Source organism: Oncorhynchus gorbuscha, linkage group LG13 (genome assembly GCF_021184085.1).
Source record: "Oncorhynchus gorbuscha isolate QuinsamMale2020 ecotype Even-year linkage group LG13, OgorEven_v1.0, whole genome shotgun sequence".
Taxonomy (NCBI): Eukaryota; Metazoa; Chordata; class Actinopteri; order Salmoniformes; family Salmonidae; genus Oncorhynchus; species Oncorhynchus gorbuscha.
This window is the reverse complement of record NC_060185.1, coordinates 99372780-99397657: the sequence shown is the minus strand read 5'-3', so window position 1 is coordinate 99397657 and position 24878 is coordinate 99372780. Positions and strand designations below refer to the sequence as shown.

Genomic DNA, 24878 nt, shown 5'->3' with positions numbered 1-24878 from the left:
TCTAGTTCCGACAATGCAGTAATAACCAACAAGTAATCTAACTAACAATTCCAAAACTACTGTCTTATACACAGTGTAAGGGGATAAAGAATATGTACATAAGGATCTATGAATGAGTGATGGTACAGGGCAGCATACAGTAGATGGTATCGAGTACAGTGTATACATATGAGATGAGTATGTAGACAAAGTAAACAAAGTGGCATAGTTAAAGTGGCTAGTGATACATGTGTTACATAAGGATGCAGTAGATGATATAGAGTACAGTATATACGTATGCATATGAGATGAATAATGTAGGGTATGTAACATTATATAAGGTAGCATTGTTTAAAGTGGCAAGTGATATATTGCAAACACACTCCTCTTGTATTTCACTGACTACTTTATCCAAGGTTTTTTTTTCACCGTTTTGGATACTCTCCCTGATCCACCAAATCACTGTGATATAATAAGAACAGCCCCAAAACCCCCAGAAAACCACCTCCTTCCAGATACAAAGGGGTAAAACCAAGACTAGACGATTCCTTTCCCACAATATTTCATCATTTTGGACAAAAGCCCATTCATCCTTATTTCCACCGCTGTCAGATTCAAGCGCCTTCTCTGCTTCCGCCATCCTCCTTCCGCTGAAACAACGCCACCTGCCGTGGAGAAGACAGATTTTGGATCACTCTCGCTTCACCGCTTCCGCTCTGCTCTTGGTCGCACCGGATATGTCGTTGTTCTTGACCTTCCCTTTCAATTGGCCGGAATCAGTCTGTCGTGTAGCTGCAAGCTACATTCTTCTAGAAGTAGTAGAAAAATGCAATTATCTCCGCTGTAAATGGTATTGCCAACGAGGTAAGTGGCTTTCTTACCGTTTCATATTCAAGCGGAAAGATGTGTTTTCCTTTAATATGAAAATTGGTCACTTTAGCTACGTAGCTAATTAATTGATGGCGTTGACCACCCACTCTATGCTAAGCTAACTAGCTCGTTAGCATTCCAGTAAGACTCGAGGGACTGCGTGAAGACGTGACCGTTTCCTGTCAACCTGTCACTAACGTCGTTTGCAGAACTGGGTTGCATATCGAGCGCTATGTGGACGTGCATATGGAGAGATAATATGCACAGACGGGGTAACCGTTAACTTAGGTCACGTTAACTATTTTTTTTATTTTTTTTTATTTTACCGAAGTTGATTGACAGCTGTCAACATTCCACTTTCTATGCTTTATCTAGGAGTTTCGCTTTTTAGTGCAGCCTTCTCGTTTCACGATTAATTGGGCAAATGTGCATGTAATTGATAATATACTAGTTCATTTGAGCTTACTCACGTGTACTATTCTTCTAACAGGTATTTACCAAAGTGTACATATAAAGTCGTCTTTTTACGGGAACAATGGTGAAGTACTTTGCCTGTGTGGGTCTTCTGAAAAGTTCCTGGGACCAAGTCTGTATTGCTTTCTGGGAGCGATACCCCAACCCCTACAGGTAAGAAAGATACCCCCCCCAACCCCTACACGTAAGAAAGATACCCCCCAACCCCTACAGGTAAGAAAGATACCCCCCAACCCCTACAGGTAAGAAAGATACCCCCCAACCCCTACAGGTAAGAAAGATACCCCCCAACCCCTACAGGTAAGAAAGATACCCCCCAACCCCTACAGGTAAGAAAGATACCCCCCCCCAACCCCTACAGGTAAGAAAGATACCCCCCAACCCCTACAGGTAAGAAAGATACCCCCCAACCCCTACAGGTAAGAAAGATACCCCCCCCAACCCCTACAGGTAAGAAAGATACCCCCCCAACCCCTACAGGTAAGAAAGATACCCCCCAACCCCTACAGGTAAGAAAGATACCCCCCAACCCCTACAGGTAAGAAAGATACCCCCCCCCCTACAGGTAAGAAAGATACCCCCCCAACCCCTACAGGTAAGAAAGATACCCACCCCCCCCACCCCTACAGGTAAGAAAGATACCCACCCCCCAACCCCTACAGGTAAGAAAGATACCCACCCCCAACCCCTACAGGTAAGAAAGATACCCACCCCCCAACCCCTACAGGTAAGAAAGATACCCACCCCCCAACCCCTACAGGTAAGAAAGATACCCACCCCCCAACCCCTACAGGTAAGAAAGATACCCCCCAACCCCTACAGGTAAGAAAGATACCCCCCCCCCAACCCCTACAGGTAAGAAAGATACCCCCCAACCCCTACAGGTAAGAAAGATACCCCCAACCCCTACAGGTAAGAAAGATACCCCCCCCAACCCCTACAGGTAAGAAAGATACCCTAGCCCAATACTGGACAAAAGAAGCCTCACCTTAGTCCAGCATTTCACAAACATTTCACAAACTCGGCCCGACGACCACAACAGGTGCACGTTTTTTGCACTGCACAGCGGATTAAAATAATCGAAGCTTGATGATGATGTTCGTTATTTGAATCAGCTGTTTAGTGCAAAAATCTAAACGTTCACCCCTTGGCGTTTGGGAAACGCTGCCTTTGTCCAAGGACCTTACATGTTCTGTTTTATAGGGTGAATTGGCTCTGGAAGCCAAAACAGCCAAATACTCCCATCTAAACGTGAATCGATCCTTAATTGCGGTACGGTTCTAGAAACATACAGCCCTCTACTTTCATATCACATCAAAATGATTTCACAAATGTAAAAATAGACATTTATGTACACAGTTGCAGCCAGCAGTATTTTTCATTGACAATAGCACAGGTACACTAGCACACTCTGTCTTCCATCTGTATGCAAGCGCTGTAGTATATAATTATGTTTCTGTGGAAACCCTAACCCTCTACAGGTAATACAATTTAAAAAAAGATATCACAACCCTAGCCACGGAACGTGTGATGCATTCAAATTATGTAGACAACACCACGCATTTTATAGACGTGTTAGCTGACGTCGTGAAAATGGTGGGGCAGAAGTCCATCTGTTGTGGTTCTGGATGGCCAGATAGCGACCAGATAGCTAGGTGTCTCATTTTTATCTTGTTCTTGATACTATGACTTGTTTTGACTGATGTCACCCCTATGCTAATATTACTGATATTAGCTAGCAAGCTAACAACTGTAAAGATGTATAATGAGTGCTCATTGTGGAAATGTATGTTTTCAAGAAACATTGGAGACTAAATATATTTAACATGTTGTCAACACACTATGCCAATCCCATTTGTTTTGCCCCATAGCTGTGCATGTTTTGGTTTTGTTGCTAAACAACCAACCCGTCTACTTTTTAAGTAGTTTTTGTACTTAAAAAGTACTTAACTATTTATATTTTTGACAACTTTTACTTCACTACATTCCTAAAGAAAACATTTTACTTTTTACTCCATACATTTTCCCTGACAACCCAAAGTACTCGTTACATTATGAATGCTGAGTAGGACAGGAAAATGGTGAAATTCGCACGTGCTCATCCCTACGGCCTCTGTTCTGGCGGCCTCACTGAACATAAATGCAACTTTTGTAAATAAATATAAAATAAATGGTGCCGTATGCTTAATATAAGAAATGATTAATACTTTTGATACTTAAGTATATTCTACTGCTTCTACACCTGCATTGCTTGCTGTTTGGGGTTTTAGGCTGGGTTTCTGTACAGCACTTTGAGATATCAGCTGATGTACGAAGGGCTATATAAATAGATTTGATTTAAAACCCAAATACTTTTGGATTTTACTCAAGTAGTATTTTACTGGGTGACTTTCACTTTCACTCAAGTAGTATTTTACTGGGTGACTTTTACTCAAGTAGTATTTTACTGGGTGACTTTTACTCAAGTAGTATTTTACTGGGTGACTTTTACTCAAGTAGTATTTTACTGGGTGACTTTTACTCAAGTAGTATTTTACTGGGTGACTTTTACTCAAGTAGTATTTTACTGGGTGACTTTCACTCAAGTAGTATTTTACTGGGTGACTTTCACTCAAGTAGTATTTTACTGGGTGACTTTTACTCAAGTAGTATTTTACTGGGTGACTTTTACTCAAGTAGTATTTTACTGGGTGACTTTTACTCAAGTAGTATTTTACTGGGTGACTTTTACTCAAGTAGTATTTTACTGGGTGACTTTTACTCAAGTAATTTTACTGGGTGACTTTCACTCAAGTAGTATTTTACTGGGTGACTTTCACTCAAGTAGTATTTTACTGGGTGACTTTTACTCAAGTAGTATTTTACTGGGTGACTTTTACTCAAGTAGTATTTTACTGGGTGACTTTCACTTGAGCAACTTTCTGTGAAGGTTTATTTTCCTGAAGTATGACAGTTGGGTACTTTCCCCACCACTGCCTTTCTCTGTGTTCATAAATCCCCAAAAGACCCATCTACAAGTCCGAATGTTGAATAAACTTAAGTTAAACTTACTGTGTTACCTGTTGTCTGCTGATTTCATCCTCGGGTGGAAATATGAGACAAAATATCCACCAATTATGTTATTAAACAGACTTCCAGAACGCTGGTCTATATAATTATCTGTAGCTTTGTATTTCCGGGTGTGTATTTTCACGGTTACTTTCGGCTATTGTTTACGTAGTGTGCATCAGGTGCGAATGCATCAAGTGATTGAAAATAGAAGCAGAGAGAGAGATGCACACATACACACACACACACACACACACACACACACACACACTGTCCGGGCAATGTAATTAGAGCAGTAAAAAAAATAAAAATTGTCATACCCGTAGTATGTTCCTAGGCCGTCATTGAAAATAATAATTTGTTCTTAACTGACTTGCCTAGTAAAATAACGGTAAAATAAAAAATGTGGTCTGATATACCACAGCTGTCAGCCAATAAGCATTCAGGGCTCAAACTACCCTGTTTATAAATAGTCCTAGACTAACCCTCCTAATGTCACTAGGCTGTACTATAAATAGAGCTCGGCTAACTCGTATAAATGCCCAACCTGGAAAACAGGTTGTTTGCTGTATCTCTAAAGTCATAGTGAAGTTGAAGCATTGTTGGTGCGCACACACACACACACACACACACACACACACACACACACACACACACACACACACCTGGAAAACATTCACTGTCAGTGATTCAGAGGTTTACTGCAAGATACTTACCCAGTCAGACAAACTCATGGAAGCCATTTTGTTTCCTGTGTCTGCGTGCAGTCTGGATATGATTGAAGTTAGCATATCGTTAGCTTAGCGCAATTACTGGAAATCTCCCAGTACTAGAACATGAAAAAATGGTTTGGTGCAGTGGAGGCTGCCGAGGGGAGGACGGCTCATAGTAATGGCTAGAATGGAGTCAATCGACTGGTATCAACCATTGACTGTATTTCAAGGCATTGTTATGAGCCGGCCTCCACTGGTTTTGGCACTAGATTTATTTTGAACTTTCGGTACTTCTGTCAAATGTGTCTCACGGATCGAACCGGTCTATTAGCAGCGCAGCAGATGTCCCCCTTTTTATAGCGTGAGCTCACATGTTACCTCTCCACTCATGCTGCACAGAAGTTAACACGCTTGAATAATACAACACGGCATGTTGAAACTGTTCATTTACTGTTCGCAAAACAATGTCCTACAGGCTAGAACCCTTTACAATGCAAGAAGATACCGGTATTTTCCATCTTTTGTAGGTCTTTCCTAGCTAGCTGACAGCTGAAGCTAACATCAATTCACCACCCTGGTACTTTGTTTGTGGTAATATACAAACCATAAAGCAAAATATGCAGATTTTCAAAGCTGATAGCCACAAACTTTATCAATTCACTTATTTGGTCTCTCTCGCACGTCTGCACCAGAGATCTACTGCCTCAGCCAACTTACTTCTCTGACAGGCCGCCCACCTCTTGCCTCATGAATTATGTCATTACTGGTTGAAGACTGCGCACATTTATATAAAATAAGCTACTTTAATGCAAATGTTGTTGATCAGTCTGAGGTCCTGAGCGCTCTGGAGCAGGTTTTAATGAAGGATTTCTCTTTGCTTTGCTCCATTCATCTTTCCCTCGATCCTGACTAGTCTCCCAGTCCCTGCCGCTGAAAAACCTCCCCACAGCCTGATGCTGCCACCACCATGCTTCACCGTAGGCAAGGTGCCAGGTTTCCTCCAGACATGATGCTTGGCATTCAGGCCAAATAATTCCATCTTGGTTTCAAATGGTCTGAGAGTCCTTTAGGTGCCTTTTGGCAAACTCCAAGTGGGCTGTCATGTGCCTTTTACTGAGGAGTGGCTTCAGTCTGGCCACTTTACCATAAAGGCCTGATTGGTGGAGTGCTGCAGAGATGGTTGTCCTTCTGGAAGGTTCTACCACAGAAGAATTCTGGAGCTCTGACTGTGACTATTGGGTTCTTGGTCACCTCCCTGACCAAGGCCCTTTTAATTTTATTTTTTATTTATTTAACCAGGCAAGTCAGTTAAGAACATATTCTTATTTTCAATGACGGCCTGGGAACAGTGGGTTAACTGCCTGTTCAGGGGCAGAACGACAGATTTGTACCTTGTCAGCTCGGGGGTTTGAACTCGCAACCTTCCGGTTACTAGTCCAACGCTCTAACCACTAGGCTACGCTGTTTACCTTCTCCCCCGATTGCTCAGTTTGGCCGGACGGCCAGATCTAGGAAGATTCTGGATGGTACCAGACTTCTTCTATTTAAGATTGATGGAGGCCGCTGTCTTCTTGGGGACCTTCAATGCTGCAGAAACATTTTGGTACCCTTCCCCAGATCTGTGCCTCGACACAATCCTGTCTCGGAACTCTACGGACAATTCCTTCGACCTCATGGCTTGGTTTTTGCTCTGACATGCACTGTCAACTGTGGGACCTTATATAGACAGGTGTGTGCCTTTCCAAATCATGTCCAATCAATTGAATTTACCACAGGTGGACTCCAATCAAGTTGTAGAAACATCTCAAGGATGATCAATGGAAACCGGATGAACCTGAGCTGAATTTCAAGTCTCATAACAAAGGGTCTGAATACTTACGTAAATCAAGTATTTCTGTTTGTTATACATTTGCAAAAACTTCACTTTGTCATTATTGAGTATTGTTTGTAGATTGAGGAAAATATTTAATTCAATACATTTTAGAATAAGGCTGTAACTTAACCAAAGGTGGAAAAAGTGAAGGGGTCTGAACCTAATGAAGACACTGTGTACTTAGATTTGTATAATTTGTGAATTAATGCATACATGGCTGTCTCTTATTTTAAAATGAAATGTAAAAAAAAAAACATATATAATGATACTGAATTCAAAGATGCCCAAATGATTGAACTGAGCAGTATCTGAGTTTACCTGTCTGGATCAAGGGGCATTCTGGGACTTTGGTTAATACACTTTTTGTTGTTGTGGTGATGCGTTTTGACCTCATCTTTTAAGTATCCTTTAGTATCCTTTTAAGCTGTACAGTGTCTCTGAATGATACCTAATTTACCCCTCCCATCTCCTTTCTCCCCAGCATGTCTCTAACTGTAATACAATATTACAAGGAACTATAAATATTACAATATTACAATGAACTCTCTTCTCTCCCTACAGTAACCATGTCCTAACGGAGGACATCATCTTCAGGGATGTAACACCCGGCAACCGTCTGGTCTCTAGGCGACTGCTGACCAAAACTAACCGCGCCCCTCGCTGGATGGAGAAGTACCTGCCGGTTACCATGGCCAGGCACGCCTACATCATCGAGGATTCCATTGTGGACCCCCAGAACAGAACCATGACAACGCTGACTTGGAACATCAGCCACGCACGAATGATGGTACGTGTGACCGACTGGGATTCGTACTGTGACTGTGCTAGCCTGCTGAGCTAAAGCCTTGGTATTAGCTCAGGGAGCCAACGCAAGTCTTCATCTTTGAATCTACACTACATGACCAAAAGTATGTGGACACCTGCATGTCCAACATCTCATTCCAAAATCATGTGCATTAATATGGAGTTGGTCCCCTCCCCTTTGCTGCTATAACAGCCTCCACTCTTCTGGGAAGGCTTTCCACTAGATGTTGGAACATTGCTGCTATAACAGCCTCCACTCTTCTGGGAAGGCTTTCCACTAGATGTTGGAACATTGCTGCTACAACAGCCTCCACTCTTCTGGGAAGGCTTTCCACTAGATGTTGGAACATTGCTGCTACAACAGCCTCCACTCTTCTGGGAAGGCTTTTGATGGTGTTGAGGTCAGGGCTCTGTGCAGGCCAGTCAAGTTCTACCACACTGATCTCGATAAACCATTTCTGTATGGACCTCGCACGGGGGCATTGTCATGCTGAAACAGGATAGGGCCTTCCCCAAACTGTTGCCACAAAGTTGGAAGCTCAGAATCGTCTAGAATGTCATTGTATGCTGTAGCGTTAAGACTTCCCTTCGCTGGAACTAAGGGGCCTGAACCATGAAAAACAGCCACAGACCATTATTCCTCCTCCACCAAACTTTACAGTTGGCACTATGCATTGGGGCAGGTAGCGTTCTCCTGGCATCGGCCAAACACAGATTAGTCCGTCGGACTGTCAGATGGTGAAGAATGATTCATCACTCCAGAGAACCACTGTGAGAGTCCAATGGCGGCGAGCTTTACACCACTCGATGGTCGTTATTGCTCATGGTGATCTTAGGCTTGTATGCGGCTGCTCGGCCATGGAAACCCATTTCATGAAGCTCCCGACGAACAGTTGTGCTGACGTTGCTTCCAGAGGCAGTTTGGAACTCAGTAGTGAGTGCAAAGAACGACAGACAAGTTTTAGTTCTGTGAACTTGTGTGGCCTACCACTTTGCAGCTGAGCCGTTGTTGCTCCTAGACGTTTCCACTTCACAATAACAGCACTTACAGTTGACCGGGGTCAGCTCTATCAGGGAAGATATTTGATGAACTGACTTGTTGGAAATGTGGCATCCTCTGACGGTGCCACGTTGAAAGGCACTGAGCTCTTCAGTAAGGCCATTCTACTGACAATGTTTGTCTATGGAGATTGCATGGCTGTGTGCTCAATTTTTATTAATTATTTAGATATTTTTTTTCATGTATTATTGTTTTTACCTACACCTGTCGGCAACGTGTTTGGCGGAAATGGCCAAATCTACTAATTTGACGGAGTGTCCACGTACTTTTGCTCAGTGTATCTGAATTTGAGCAGTATTTCTCTGGTGGAGTCCCCCTGAAGTCACTATGAAGACACGAACCAGTAGCTCTTAATACAATGTGGACCCCCAGGAAGATTAGCCAGCGTTCCGGCATTAGCGAATGGGCATCCTAATAAATCATGACTAATTACTGTTTATCTTCTACTCTGGCATTTGAAAAATATTCAGGCCTCTTGACATTTTCCCACATTTTGTTACAGTCTCATTCTAAAATGGATTCAATTGTTTTTTTTTTTTTCAATCTACACACAATACCTCCATAATGACAAAGCAAAAAAAACAGGTTTTTAGAAATTGTTACAAATGTTTTTCAAATTTTAAAAAACGATCACATTTACATAAGTATTCAGACCCTTTACTCAGTACTTTGTTGAAGCACCTTTGGCAGTGATTACAACCTTAGGTTTGACGTTACAAGCTTGGCACACCTGTATTTGGGGAGTTTCTCCTATTCTTCTCTGCAGATCCTGTCTAGGGTCTGAATATTTATGTAAAGTTATTTCTGTTTTATATTTTTGCAAAAATGTCTAAACCTGTTTTTCGCTTTGTCATTATGGGGTATATTGTGTGTAGATTGATGAGGAAAAGAACATTTAATCCATTAGAATAAGGCTGTAATGTTATACTCTCTGAATGCACTATTTTCACTGTACTTTTAGTCCTAATAAGGTCTATGCTTTGATTCCCCTGTCAGTCTGTGGAGGAGCGTTGTGAGTACAGAATTAACCCTGACAACACCAGCTGGACGGAGATTAACAGAGAGGCCTGGATCTCGTCTAACCTCTACGGGCTCTCCAGAGCTATACAGGTGTGTGTTGGAGGGGGGTTTAAGGGCAAGTGGGAACTAAGTGGTACTGGAAGGGTGGGGTCCCTAGAAAGTTCCTGACTTGACAATCTTTCTACAGCCATGTATATAGTATATAGCCATGTATAGTATGTAGCCATGTATAGTATGTAGCCATGTATAGGATGTAGCCATGTATAGGATGTAGCCATGTATAGGATGTAGCCATGTATAGGATGTAGCCATGTATAGGATGTAGCCATGTATAGGATGTAGCCACGTATAGGATGTAGCCATGTATAGGATGTAGCCATGTATAGGATGTAGCCACGTATAGGATGTAGCCACGTATAGGATGTAGCCACGTATAGGATGTAGCCACGTATAGGATGTAGCCACGTATAGGATGTAGCCACGTATAGGATGTAGCCACGTATAGGATGTAGCCACGTATAGGATGTAGCCACGTATAGGATGTAGCCACGTATAGGATGTAGCCACGTATAGGATGTAGCCACGTATAGGATGTAGCCACGTATAGGATGTAGCCACGTATAGGATGTAGCCATGTAGCCATGTATAGCATGTAGCCATGTATAGCATGTAGCCATGTATAGCATGTAGCCATGCATGTAGCCATGTATGTAGCCATGTATGTAGCCATGCATGTAGCCATGTATAGCATGTAGCCATGTATGTAGCCATGTATGTAGCCATGTGTATGTATGTATATAGCTATGTAGCCGTGTATGTGTAGCCATGCCGTGTATGTAGCTATGTAGCCATGTATGTAGCCATGCATATAGCTATGTAGCCATGCGTATAGCTATGTAGCCATGCGTATAGCTATGTAGCCATGCGTATAGCCATGTAGCCATGCGTATAGCCATGTAGCCATGCATGTAGCCATGCGTATAGCCATGTAGCCATGCATATAGCCATGTATATAGCCATGTAGCCATGTATATAGCCATGTAGCCATGTATATAGCCATGCATATAGCTATGTAGCCATTCGTATAGCTATGTAGCCATGCGTATAGCTATGTAGCCATGCGTATAGCCATGTAGCCATGCGTATAGCCATGTAGCCATGCGTATAGCTATGTAGCCATGTATATAGCCATGTAGCCATGTATATAGCCATGCATATAGCTATGTAGCCATTCGTATAGCCATGTAGCCATGCGTATAGCTATGTAGCCATGCGTATAGCTATGTAGCCATGTATATAGCCATGTAGCCATGTATATAGCCATGCATATAGCTATGTAGCCATTCGTATGTAGCTATGTAGCCATGTATATAGCGTATAGCTATGTAGCCATGCGTATATAGCCATGTAGCCATGTATATAGCCATGTAGCCATGCGTATAGCCATGTAGCCATGCGTAGCCAGCTATGTGTAGCCATGCGTATAGCCATGTATGTAGCCATGTATGTAGCGTATAGCCATGTAGCCATGTATGTAGCGTATAGCCATGTATATAGCCATGTATGCGTATAGCCATGTAGCCATGCGTATAGCCATGCATATAGCCATGTATATAGCCATGTAGCCATGTATGTAGGCATGTATGTAGCCATGTATATAGCCATGTATATAGCCATGTATATAGCCATGTATATAGCTTTATGGCTATGTAGCCATGTATATAGCTATGTAGCCATGTATATGTAGCCAGCTATGTAGCCATGTATATATGGCTATGTAGCCATGTATATAGCTATGTAGCCATGTATATAGCTATGTAGCCATGTATATAGCTATGTAGCCATGTATATAGCTATGTAGCCATGTATATAGCTATGTAGCCATGTATATAGCTATGTAGCCATGTATATAGCTATGTATGTAGCCATGTATATAGCTATGTATGTAGCCATGTATATAGCTATGTATGTAGCCATGTATATAGCTATGTATGTAGCCATGTATATAGCTATGTATGTAGCCATGTATATAGCTATGTATGTAGCCATGTATATAGCTATGTATGTAGCCATGTATATAGCTATGTATGTAGCCATGTATGTAGCCATGTATATAGCCATGTATGTAGCCATGTATATAGCTTTATGGCTATGTAGCCATGTATATAGCTATGTAGCCATGTATGTAGCCATGTATATAGCTATGTAGCCATGTATATAGCTATGTAGCCATGTATGTAGCCATGTATGTAGCCATGTATGTAGCCATGTATGTAGCCATGTATGTAGCCATGTATGTAGCTATATAGCAATGTATGTAGCCATGTATGTAACCATGTATATAGCCATGTATGTAGCACTATGTAGCCATGTATATAGCTATGTAGCCATGTATATAGCTATGTAGCCATGTATATAGCTATGTAGCCATGTATATAGCCATGTATGTAGCCATGTATGTAGCCATGTATGTAGCCATGTATGTAGCCATGTATGTAGCCATGTATGTAGCCATGTAGCCATGTATGTAGCCATGTATGTAGCTTTATGGCTATGTAGCCATGTATGTAGCCATGTATGTAGCCATGTATATAGCCATGTATGTAGCTTTATGGCTATGTAGCCATGTATATAGCCATGTTTGTAGCCATGTATGTAGCCATGTATATAGCTATGTATGTAGCCATGTATATAGCTATGTAGCCATGTATGTAGCCATGTATGTAGCTTTATGGCTATGTAGCCATGTATGTAGCCATGTATGTAGCCATGTATATAGCCATGTATATAGCCATGTATGTAGCCATGTATATAGCCATGTATGTAGCCATGTATATAGCCATGTATGTAGCCATGTATATAGCCATGTATGTAGCCATGTATGTAGCCATGTATATAGCCATGTATGTAGCCATGTATGTAGCCATGTATGTAGCACTATGTAGCCATGTATGTAGCACTATGTAGCCATGTATGTAGCACTATGTAGCCATGTATATAGCTATGTAGCCATGTGTGTAGCCATGTATGTAGCCATGTGTGTAGCCATGTATGTAGCCATGTGTGTAGCCATGTATATAGCGCTATGTAGCCATGTATGTAGCCATGTATGTAGCGCTATGTAGCCATGTATGAGTTACAGAAAGATATTGGAACCACAAGCTTGCAGTTTGCCTGTTTCAGAGCTACCTGATGCTAAGCGTACTTAATGTTTTATTGTGCGATCGATAAACTTACACAATCGCTTGGATTGCTTTCGCTGTAAAGCATAATTTCAAAATCTGAGACGATAGGTGGATTAACAAAAGGCTGAACTGTGTTTTGCAATATTGCACTTGTGATTTCATGAATATGAAATATGTGTCATCAAGGTAGCTCGGTCACGAAAAGCAAACAAATAAATCGTTTACCTTTCATCTTCGGATGTTTTCACTCACGAGACTCCCAGTTACACAACAAATGTTCCGTTTGTTCCATAAAGATGATTTTATATCCAAAATACCTCAGTTTGTTTGTTGTGTTTATGTTCTGAAATCCACAGGAAAGTGCGGTCACGACAACGCAGACAGTTTCCAAATAGTTTCCATAATGTCCACAGAAACATGTCAAACGTTAATTTATAATCAATCCTCAGGTTGTTTTTAAATATATAATCAATAATATATCAACCGCAAATGTCTTTCACAGTAGGAGAGGGAAAAACTATCCAAATTCTGTTGCGCGAACAAAACTCGTGACCACTTGACGCGACGTTATCGTTCGGGCTCATTTTTCAAATAAAAGCCTGAAACTATGTCTGAAGACTTGACACCTTGAGGAAGCGATAGGGAAAGGAATCTGATTCATATCCTTTTAAATCCAGCAAAGGGAGGCTATGGAACATGGGAGTTTTCAAAATGGAAGCCACTTCCTGTTTTGATTTTCCTCAGGGTTTCACCTGCAATATCAGTTCTGTTATACTCACAGACAATATTTTGACAGTTTTGGAAAGTTTAGTGTTTACTATACAATACTACTAATAATATGCATATATTAGCAACTGAGACTGAGGAGCTGGCTGTTTTACAATGGGCACCTTTTCATCCAAGCTACTCACTACTGCACCTACAGCTATATGAAGTTAAGAAACAAGGTTTAGAAAATTAATAATTTGCTAGTAACAGATGACATTCATCTCTGAAACTCACTTAGATAATACCTTAGATGATACAGTGGTAGCAATACAAGGTTGTAACATCTACAGAAAAGACAGAAATGCCAATGGTGGAGGTGTTGCTGTTTTATATTCAGAACCACATTCCTGTAAAGATTAGAGATGATCTCATGTTCAATACTGTTGTGTGTATATATATATGGCTACAGGTTCATCTGTCTCACCTAAAGTCCCTTCTGGTGGGAAGCTGCTATAGACCACCAAGTGCTAACACTCAGTATCTGGATAATATGTGTGAGATGCTTGATAATGTATGTGATATCAACAGAGGTATATTTCCTGGGTGATTTTAAATATTGACTGGCTTTCATCAAGCTGCCCACTCAAGAAAAAGTTTCAAACTGTCACCAGTGCCTGCATCCTGGTTCAGGTTATCAGTCAACCTACCAGGGTAGTTACAAACAGGGAATGAAATCATCAACATGTATTGATCACATCTTTACTAATGCTGCAGAAATGTGCTTTAAAGCAGTATCCAAATCCATAGGATGTAGTGATCACAATATAGAAGCCATATCTAGGAAAAGCAAAGTTCCAAAGGCTGGGCCTAATATAGTGTATACGGTCATAAAATTACTGTGTTAACTTAAATCCCCTGTGGATTGATGAGGAATTGAAAAATGGTATGGTTGAGATGGATGAGTCAAAAGGAATGGCGAATAAGTCTGGCAGCCCAACTGATTGGCAAACGTAGAAATCATGAGACTAAACTGAATAAAACTAAACTACACTATGAAACAAATAAATGACATAAAGAATGATAGTAAAAAGCTTTGGAGCGCCTTAAATGTTGGGGGGGGACTCTGCACATTCATCACAAAACCGACTGATATTGCCAACTACTTTAATTATTTTTTTCGTTGACAAGATTAGCAAATTTAGGCATGACATGCCAGCAACAAACGCTGACTCTACACATCCAAGTATATCTGACCAAATTATGAAAGACGACAATTGCAATTCCGTAAAATGATTGTGGAAGAGGTGAGAAAATTGTCTTATCAATAATGACAAACTACCGGGGTCTGACCATCTAGATGGAAAATTACTGAGGTAATTTATATTATTGATAGCGAATGATATTGCCACTTCTATTTACCATATCTTACATTTTAAGCCTACTAGAGAGTGTAGTAGGCCTCAGGCCTGGAGGGAAGCAAAAGTCATTCTGCTACTTAAGAATATTAAAGCCCCCTTTACTGGTTCAAATAGCCGACCTGTTACCAATAGCTGGATGTCATGGTTGCCTTTAGTTTGAAGATGTAATCCGGAGACAGGTGTTTTCTCCTTAGCTATAATATTCGAATTACACTGATTCTTTTTTCAATTCAGCAGTTTTAATACAAGATGCATTTTTAAAAAGCCGCGTTAGACAGGATTACCTAGACTTACTGACCAGCTCAAATAGACAGAAGCGTGCTATATGGCAGACCAATCCAAACTCATCTCTCGGCATGTCCAGCCTACCGTGGCTTTGAGGGAAGGTTGCTGTCTCTTTCTGTGGCTAAACCTACTAGCCTCGTAATTTTAACAATTCTATTTGTATTTACATATGCATACAAGTTTGTTATTAAGGCACATGAAAGTTCACATGTTCGAGAAGGTATTTCTGCCACCCCCCCCCAAAAAAAAATTTGATTAAAAAAAAAACTATTTTACGTTCAAACGGCTCTCCTGCGAAATAGTGAGCTGCGACATATGCCTAGTTTCCGGAAACGGGTCACATATTGTGGATAAAGAGTTATGGAACACAGAGGGTTTTCTTTAATGGAAGCCTCCAACATAATTCAGGTAGAATCAGGAATTCCCCAGGGCAGCTGTCTAGGCCCCTTTTTTCAATCTTCACTAACGGTTTTGAGTATAGCCAGTGTTTGCGGATGACTGAACACTGTACACGTCAGCTACTACAGTGACTGAAATGACTGCAACACCTAACAAAGAGCTGCAGTTAGTTTCAGAGTGGGTGGCAAGGAATAAGTTAAGTCCTAAATATTTCAAAAACTAAAAGCTTTGTATTTGGGACAAATCATTCACTAAACCATAAACCTCAACTGTATCTTGTAATGAATAATGTGGAAATTGAGCAAGTTGGGGTGACTGTCATGGTCAAAACATATTGATACAACAGTATCTAGGATGGGGAGAAGTCTGTCCATAATAAAGCGCTGCTCTACCTTCTTGGCAGGTCCTACAGGGCCTTGTTTTGTCGCACCGAGACTACTGTTCAGTCTGAAATTGCAATTGTCTCAGAACACGGCTAGCCCTTAAAAGTACCCTGAGAGCTAACATTAATAATATGCATGTCAATGTCTCCTGGCTCACACTGGAGGAGAGGTTGACACTCCACTACTGGTATTTATGAGAGGTATTGACATGTTGAAAGACACCCATGCATACCGGCAGGTAGCCTAGTGGTGCGAGGGTTGGACCAGTAACCGAAAGGTTGCTAGATCGAATCACCGAGCTGACAAGGTAAAAATCTGTCGTTCTGCACCTGAACAAGGCAGTTAACCCACTGTTCCTAGGCCGTCGTTGAAAATAAGAATTTGTTCTTAACTGACTTGCCTGGTTAAATAAATAAATAAATACCCCACTAGACATGCCAACAGAGGTCTCTTCACAGTCCCCAAGTCCAGAACAGACTATGGGAGGTGCACAGTACTACATAGAGCCATGACTACATGGAACTCTATTCCACAGTACAACATAGAGCCATGACTACATGGAACTCTATTCCATAGTACTACATAGAGCCATGACTACATGGAACTCTATTCCACAGTACTACATAGAGCCATGACTACATGGAACTCTATTACACAGTACTACACAGAGCCATGACTACATGGAACTCTATTCCACAGTACTACATGTAATGTACATAGAGCCATGACTACATGGAACTCTATTCCACAGTACTACATAGAGCTATGACTACATGGAACTCTATTCCACATCAAGTAACTGATGCAGCAGTAGAATCAGATTTAAAAACCAGATGAAAATACAACTTATGGAACAACTGGGACTGTAAAGCAACACAAACATGGACACAGACACATGACAACATACGCGCTATACACACTTGTACACATGAATTTTGTGTTACAGATATGTGGTAGTAGAGGCCTGGGGGCACATACTTAGTGTGTAGTGAATTCTGCTATGCAATTTTAAAAACATTACATTCATAACTGCCTTAATTTTGCTGGACCACGGGAAGAGTAGCTGCTGCCTTAACAGGAACTAATGGGGATCCATAATAAACCCCAGGAAGAGTAGCTGCTGCCTTAACAGGAACTAATGCGGACCCATAATAAACCCCAGGAAGAGTAGCTGCTGCCTTGACAGGACTAATGGTGATCCATAATAAACCCCAGGAAGAGTAGCTGCTGCCTTGGCAGGAACTAATGGGGATCCATAATAAACCCCAGGAAGAGTAGCTGCTGCCTTGGCAGGAACTAATGGGGATCCATAATAAACCCCAGGAAGAGTAGCTGCTGCCTTGACAGGAACTAATGGTGATCCATAATAAACCCCAGGAAGAGTAGCTGCTGCCTTGGCAGGAACTAATGGAGATCCATAATAAACCCCAGGAAGAGTAGCTGCTGCCTTGGCAGGAACTAATGGGGATCCATAATAAACCCCAGGAAGAGTAGCTGTTTCCTTGGCAGGAACTAATGGGGATCCATAATAAACCCCAGGAAGAGTAGCTGCTGCCTTGGCATGAACTAATGGGGATCCATAATAAACCCCAGGAAGAGTAGCTGCTGTCTTGGCAGGAACTAATGGGGATCCATAATAAACCCCAGGAAGAGTAGCTGCTGCCTTGGCAGTAACTAATGGGGATCCATAATAAACCCCAGGAAGAGTAGCAGCTGCCTTGGCAGGAACTAATGGGGATCCATAATAAACCCCAGGAAGAGTAGCTGCTGCCTTGGCAGGAACTAATGGGGGTCCTTAATAAACCCCAGGAAGAGTAGCTGCTGCCTTGACAGGAACTAATGGGGATCCATAATAAACCCCAGGAAGAGTAGCTGTTGCCTTGACAGGAACTAATGGGGATCCATAATAAACCCCAGGAAGAGTAGCTGCTGCCTTGGCAGGAACTAATGGGGGTCCTTAATAAACCCCAGGAAGAGTAGCTGCTGCCTTGACAGGAACTAATGGGGATCCATAATAAACCCCAGGAAGAGTAGCTGCTGCCTTGACAGGAACTAATGGGGATCCATAATAAACCCCAGGAAGAGTAGCTGCTGTCTTGACCGGAACTAATGGGGATCCATAATAAACCCCAGGAAGAGTAGCTGCTGCCTTGGCAGGAACTAATGGGGATCCATAATAAACCCCAGGAAGAGTAGCTGCTGCCTTGACAGGAACTAATGGGGATCAATAATAAATACAAATATCACCATAGGAACTAATGTCACTGTCAGTTATGCCACACAACAAGACCAGCACTCCCTGTCAGTCATAGCCTAACCATCATTAATGTCTGGCCTCATTTTACAGGAATTTGGCCTTGCCCGGTTCAAGACCAGTGTTACAAAGACCATGAAAGGGTTTGAATACGTCCTGGCCAAAATGCAAGGTAAGATGGAGGCCAGTTGTTTTATTACGCAGTAAAATAAGGTGGGGCGATCAGTTCAGTTCCTTATTATTAGCAGTACTGTGTGGTGTGGTGGGTAGACACGGCACTGTGTGGTGGGGGAGTGGTAGACACGGCACTGTGTGGTGGGTAGACACGGCACTGTGTGGTGGGGGAGTGGTAGACACGGCACTGTGTGGTGGGGGAGTGGTAGACACGGCACGGTGTGGTGGGGGAGTGGTAGACACGGCACTGTGTGGTGGGGGAGTGGTAGACACGGCACGGTGTGGTGGGTAGACACGGCACGGTGTGGTGGGTAGACACGGCACTGTGTGGTGGGTAGACACGGCACTGTGTGGTGGGGGAGTGGTAGACACGGCACGGTGTGGTGGGTAGACACGGCACAGTGTGGTGGGGGAGTGGTAGACACGGCACGGTGTGGTGGGTAGACACGGCACTGTGTGGTGGGGGAGTGGTAGACACGGCACTGTGTGGTGGGGGAGTGGTAGACACGGCACTGTGTGGTGGGTAGACACGGCACTGTGTGGTGGGGGAGTGGTAGACACGGCACTGTGTGGTGGGGGAGTGGTGGGTAGGCACGGCACGGTGTGGTGGGGGAGTGGTAGACACGGCACGGTGTGGTGGGGGAGTGGTAGACACGGCACGGTGTGGTGGGGGAGTGGTAGACACGGCACGGTGTGGTGGGGGAGTGGTAGACACGGCACGGTGTGGTGGGTAGACACGGCACTGTGTGGTGGGGGAGTGGTAGACACGGCACGGCAGTTTTTGCTATAAAATGAACTGGCTCTGGTGGAATCCTTCAGGCAACAAGACATGCTGGGTCTAGGCACGGCACAATTGGTGGGTATTCAACGGCAACGGCGTGGTTTAATTTTTATCCTACGGCGTGGTGGGTAGGGTAGGCACGGCGTGGTGGGTAGGCACGGCACGGCGTGGTGGGTAGGCACGGCGTGGTGGGTAGGCACGGCACGGCGTGGTGGGTAGGCACGGCACGGCGTGGTGGGTAGGCACGGCGTGGTGGGTAGGGGAGGCACGGCGTGGTGGGTAGGCAAACCAGGCGTGGTGGGTAACACGGCACGGTGTGGTGGGCCCTAGACACGGTGCAATGGCTGGGTAGACACAGGTCGTGGTGGGTAGACACGGGGACAATGGCGTGGTGGGTCTAAACACGGCCCGGATTACAGGGGCAATGGCTGGTGTCCCAGGTGGAAACAGTTGTTTTTATTAGTTCAGTACAGATAGTGAGACTGGCTAGACTCTCTACTTTTACAGTTTTTGCTATAAAATGAACTGGCTCTTTGCTTGAATCCTTCATAGCAACAAGACATGCTGGAGTCTATTCTTCGCATCAATTACAATAATATTCAACCAACGACTACATTTAATTTTTATCCTATGAGGTTCAGACTGATGCTGCTTTTCAGACCCTGATTACAGGGGAGCAATGGCTGGTGTCCCAGGTCTAAACCAGGCCCTGATTACAGGGAACAATGGCTGGTGTCCCAGGTCTAAACCAGGCCCTGATTACAGGGAACAATGGCTGGTGTCCCAGGTCTAAACCAGGCCCTGATTACAGGGAACAATGGCTGGTGTCCCAGGTCTAAACCAGGCCCTGATTACAGGGGAGCAATGGCTGGTGTCCCAGGTCTAAACCAGGCCCTGATTACAGGGGAGCAATGGCTGGTGTCCCAGGTCTAAACCAGGCCCTGATTACAGGGGAACAATGGCTGGTGTCCCAGGTCTAAACCAGGCCCTGATTACAGGGGACAATGGCTGGTGTCCCAGGTCTAAACCAGGCCCTGATTACAGGGGACAATGGCTGGTGTCCCAGGTCTAAACCAGGCCCTGATTACAGGGGAGCAATGGCTGGTGTCCCAGGTCTAAACCAGGCCCTGATTACAGGGGAGCAATGGCTGGTGTTCCAGGTCTAAACCAGGCCCTGATTACAGGGGAACAATGGCTGGTGTCCCAGGTCTAAACCAGGCCCTGATTACTGGTGTCCCAGGTCTACACCAGGCCCTGATTACAGGGGAGCAATGGCTGGTGTCCCAGGTCTACACCAGGCCCTGATTACAGGGGAGCAATGGCTGGTGTCCCAGGTCTAAACCAGGCCCTGATTACAGGGGAGCAATGGCTGGTGTCCCAGGTCTAAACCAGGCCCTGATTACAGGGGAGCAATGGCTGGTGTCCCAGGTCTAAACCAGGCCCTGATTACAGGGAACAATGGCTGGTGTTCCAGGTCTAAACCAGGCCCTGATTACAGGGGAGCAATGGCTGGTGTTCCAGGTCTAAACCAGGCCCCGATTACAGGGGACAATGGCTGGTGTCCCAGGTCTAAACCAGGCCCTCATTACAGGGGACAATGGCTGGTGTCCCAGGTCTAAACCAGGCCCTGATTACAGGGAACAATGGCTGGTGTCCCAGGTCTAAACCAGGCCCTGATTACAGGGGAGCAATGGCTGGTGTCTCAGGTCTAAACCAGGCCCTGATTACAGGGGAACAATGGCTGGTGTCCCAGGTCTAAACCAGGCCCTGATTACAGGGGAGCAATGGCTGGTGTCCCAGGTCTAAACCAGGCCCTGACTACAGGGAACAATGGCTGGTGTCCCAGGTCTAAACCAGGCCCTGATTACAGGGGAACAATGGCTGGTGTCCCAGGTCTAAACCAGGCCCTGATTACAGGGGAGCAATGGCTGGTGTCCCAGGTCTAAACCAGGCCCTGATTACAGGGAACAATGGCTGGTGTCCCAGGTCTAAACCAGGCCCTGATTACAGGGGAACAATGGCTGGTGTCCCAGGTCTAAACCAGACCCTGATTACAGGGAACAATGGCTGGTGTCCCAGGTCTAAACCAGGCCCTGATTACAGGGGAGCAATGGCTGGTGTCCCAGGTCTAAACCAGGCCCTGATTACAGGGGAGCAATGGCTGGTGTCCCAGGTCTAAACCAGGCCCTGATTACAGGGAACAATAGAACAAAGCAGTGGAACTGGCTTCCAGGTCAGGTTTGAATTTGAGGCATTAAGACTCCTTGACTCCAGCCATGTTCTAACCACCACGTTCTCTCTCTCTCTATCTCTCTCTTTCCAGGTGATACCCCCTCCAGGACCCTGGCTGAGCATGCTGCAGAGAGGGCCAGGGAGACGGCTCTGGTAGCTAAAGAGAAAGCCAAAGGCCTGGCCTCACAAGCTCACAAGAAACAACAGTATGTCTGAGCTGCCAGTGTAGGGTGAAGTTTCCCTTAGATGCTGATATGGTTAGGATTGGGGCAGGGGAAGCTGATCCTAAATGTCTTCCTAGAAACTTTATCCTGGAGCCCGAGGTGCCAGTGGGAGGAAGTAGACATTGGCCCCTGTCAGACCTGCCTGGATTCAAAGACTATTCAAGAATAATTTCAACTACTTTATCTGGGATCGATTTTAAGTATGCCTGGAACCAATAGAATGCTGAAAACCCCTGTTCATCTGGCACTCCAGGCAGGCTCAAGCAATTACAAAAGAATGTTGAATAGGATCTGAACCCAGATCAGTTTGGTCCTAACTGCTGGACCAGAGTCAGATCTTATTTACCTAATGATTACATTTGGAGGTAGGGGAATCTGATCCCAGATCTGTTTGGTCCTAACTGCTGATCCCAGATCTGCTTGGTCCAGAGTCAGATCTTATTTACCTAATGATTACATTCAGATCTGTTTGGTCCTAACGGCTGGACCAGAGTCAGATCTTATTTACCTAATGATTACATTTGGAGGTATGGGAATCTGATCCCAGATCTGTTTGGTCCTAACTGCTGGACCAGAGTCAGATCTTATTTACCTAATGATTACATTTAGAGGTAGGGGAATCTGATCCCAGATCTGTTTGGTCCTAACTGCTGGTCCAGAGTCAGATCTTATTTACCTAATGATTACATTTAGAGGTAGGGGAATCTGATCCCAGATCTGTGATTAAGGTTGCAAAATTCCGGTAACTTCCAGAAATACCAGTTGGAAGATTCCCGGAACAATATAATATATATAATACATTAATAAAATATATTAATATATATAGTATAATAAGGTAATAAGCTGGAAATCTGAAATCCTCCAACCAGGATTTCTGGAACGTTTCTGGGAAATGTTTTGAATGCTTTGAAGAAATGTTGCTCGGTGTGACTGAGCTCAGGACCATTACAGTTAAAAGCTTGATTTGATTCAAATGTGCTTGGAGGGTGAGACGTAATTACTGCTCCTCCGGAGGCGGAGTCTTAATAAAACTCCGCCTCTTAAATGTTGCAACAATGCAAAGGGCTCGGTATAGCTCCGCATTGACATGATTGGTTGACAGTAAGAGGGGGGGGGACGGGGGTCCTGTATTAACACAAACTCACTGCCATGACAACTTCCTTCACAGCAGTTCTGGCTTCTGCAGAGGCTGCAACACAGTAAGCGGCATATGGGCCACTACAGATGTCGTTTTGACCGTGCAGAGCTTTTTAGACTTTGTCTTCTACCACAGTGTCTAGGGTCACAATAGTCCTAGCTAGCGTCCTTGTCTCCTTTCCTTCAGGACGGGTAGGTGAAGGCACTGGGCTTGTTTACATTCTACTTCCTCCACGTGTCCGTGGTCCTTATCAGTTGGGGTGTAGAGATGTTTATCTCAATGAGACGAACCTGCAGGAATAAAGGTTCCATACTAGTAGCAGGAAGTGGCCGTGACAAGGCTAAACGCTATGGAAGTGGTGACTGTACATCACAGAATGTAAACTGACTGTAATGGTTGAAGGTATGCGACAGCATTAGGGACAGGACGACGCCAGTCTCACCCAGCAGGTGGTCTACTGTGCACGTGGCCGACGTTGGTCTTGGTCGGTCTTGTCCTCTTGTTTTTTTTATCGGGAGTGAGTATAAGAGCCTGGTTCGTGTCTCTAGAAATGACTCGTTTCCATCTGGCTGTTTTCGTGACCAAATGAATACTGTCATCGTCTTAAAGTCTAACCACCACGAGGATGTAGTTCCGCACAGGGAAGCAGGTCCTTAGACGCTGATATTGGGTCAGTTTACCATTTCCACCCCCCCCCCCCCACTAATGTCTACGGTTAGGATTGGGGGAAGCTGATCCTAGACCTGGAGGCCGACCCACCATTCCCTCCCAACTCAAAAGGTTGTATCCCAAATGGCACCCTTATTCCCTCCCTATATAGTGTACTACTTTTTACCAGAGCCCCGTAGACCCTGATATAAAGTAGTGTCCCAGAGCCCCATAGACCCTGATATAAAGTAGTGTCCTATAGACCCTGATATAAAGTAGTGTCCCAGAGCCCCATAGACCCTTGATATAAAGTAGTGTCCCAGTCCTATAGACCCTGATATAAAGTAGTGTCCCAGAGCCCCATAGACCCTGATATAAAGTAGTGTCCCAGAGTCATATAGACCCTGATATAAAGTAGTGTCCTATAGACCCTGATATAAAGTAGTGTCCCAGAGTCCTATAGACCCTGATATAAAGTAGTGTCCCAGAGTCCTATAGACCCTGATATAAAGTAGTGTCCCAGAGTCCTATAGACCCTGATATAAAGTAGTGTCCCAGAGTCCCCTGATATAAAGACCCTGATGATATAAAGTAGTGTCCCAGAGTCCTATAGACCCTGATATAAAGTAGTGTCCCAGAGTCCTATAGACCCTGATATAAAGTAGTGTCCCAGAGTCCTATAGACCCTGATATAAAGTAGTGTCCCAGAGCCCCTTAGACCCTGATATAAAGTAGTGTCCCAGAGCCCCTTAGACCCTGATATAAAGTAGTGTCCCAGAGTCCTATAGACCCTGATATAAAGTAGTGTCCCAGAGTCCCTTAGACCCTGATATAAAGTAGTGTCCCAGAGTCCTATAGACCCTGATATAAAGTAGTGTCCCAGAGTCCTATAGACCCTGATATAAAGTAGTGTCCTATAGACCCTGATATAAAGTAGTGTCCTATAGACCCTGATATAAAGTAGTGTCCTATAGACCCTGATATAAAGTAGTGTCCTATAGACCCTGATATAAAGTAGTGTCCTATAGACCCTGATATAAAGTAGTGTCCTATAGACCCTGATATAAAGTAGTGTCCTATAGACCCTGATATAAAGTAGTGTCCCAGAGTCCTATAGACCCTGATATAAAGTAGTGTCCCAGAGTCCTATAGACCCTGATATAAAGTAGTGTCCCAGAGTCCTATAGACCCTGATATAAAGTAGTGTC

General features: G+C 43.9%; 1 protein-coding gene across 4 annotated transcripts; it reads left to right on the top strand.

Moving 5' to 3' along the window:
- The first annotated feature begins 698 nt into the window (after positions 1-698).
- Positions 699-24240, top strand: LOC123993771 (PRELI domain-containing protein 1, mitochondrial-like). Of its 4 annotated transcripts, none has more exons than XM_046296254.1 (7): positions 757-843; positions 968-1121; positions 1340-1476; positions 7519-7744; positions 9818-9931; positions 18567-18645; positions 21752-24240. In XM_046296254.1, exons 3-7 carry the CDS (start codon positions 1385-1387, stop codon positions 21874-21876), a joined length of 636 nt encoding a protein of 211 aa, XP_046152210.1. In that variant the 5' UTR covers positions 757-843; positions 968-1121; positions 1340-1384; the 3' UTR covers positions 21877-24240. The 4 variants fall into 4 exon arrangements, with proteins under 4 accessions (XP_046152208.1, XP_046152211.1, XP_046152210.1 ...); XM_046296253.1 differs by having other exon boundaries at positions 968-1137; XM_046296252.1 differs by lacking the exon at positions 968-1121 and having other exon boundaries at positions 699-843.
- Positions 24241-24878: the final 638 nt, after the last annotated feature.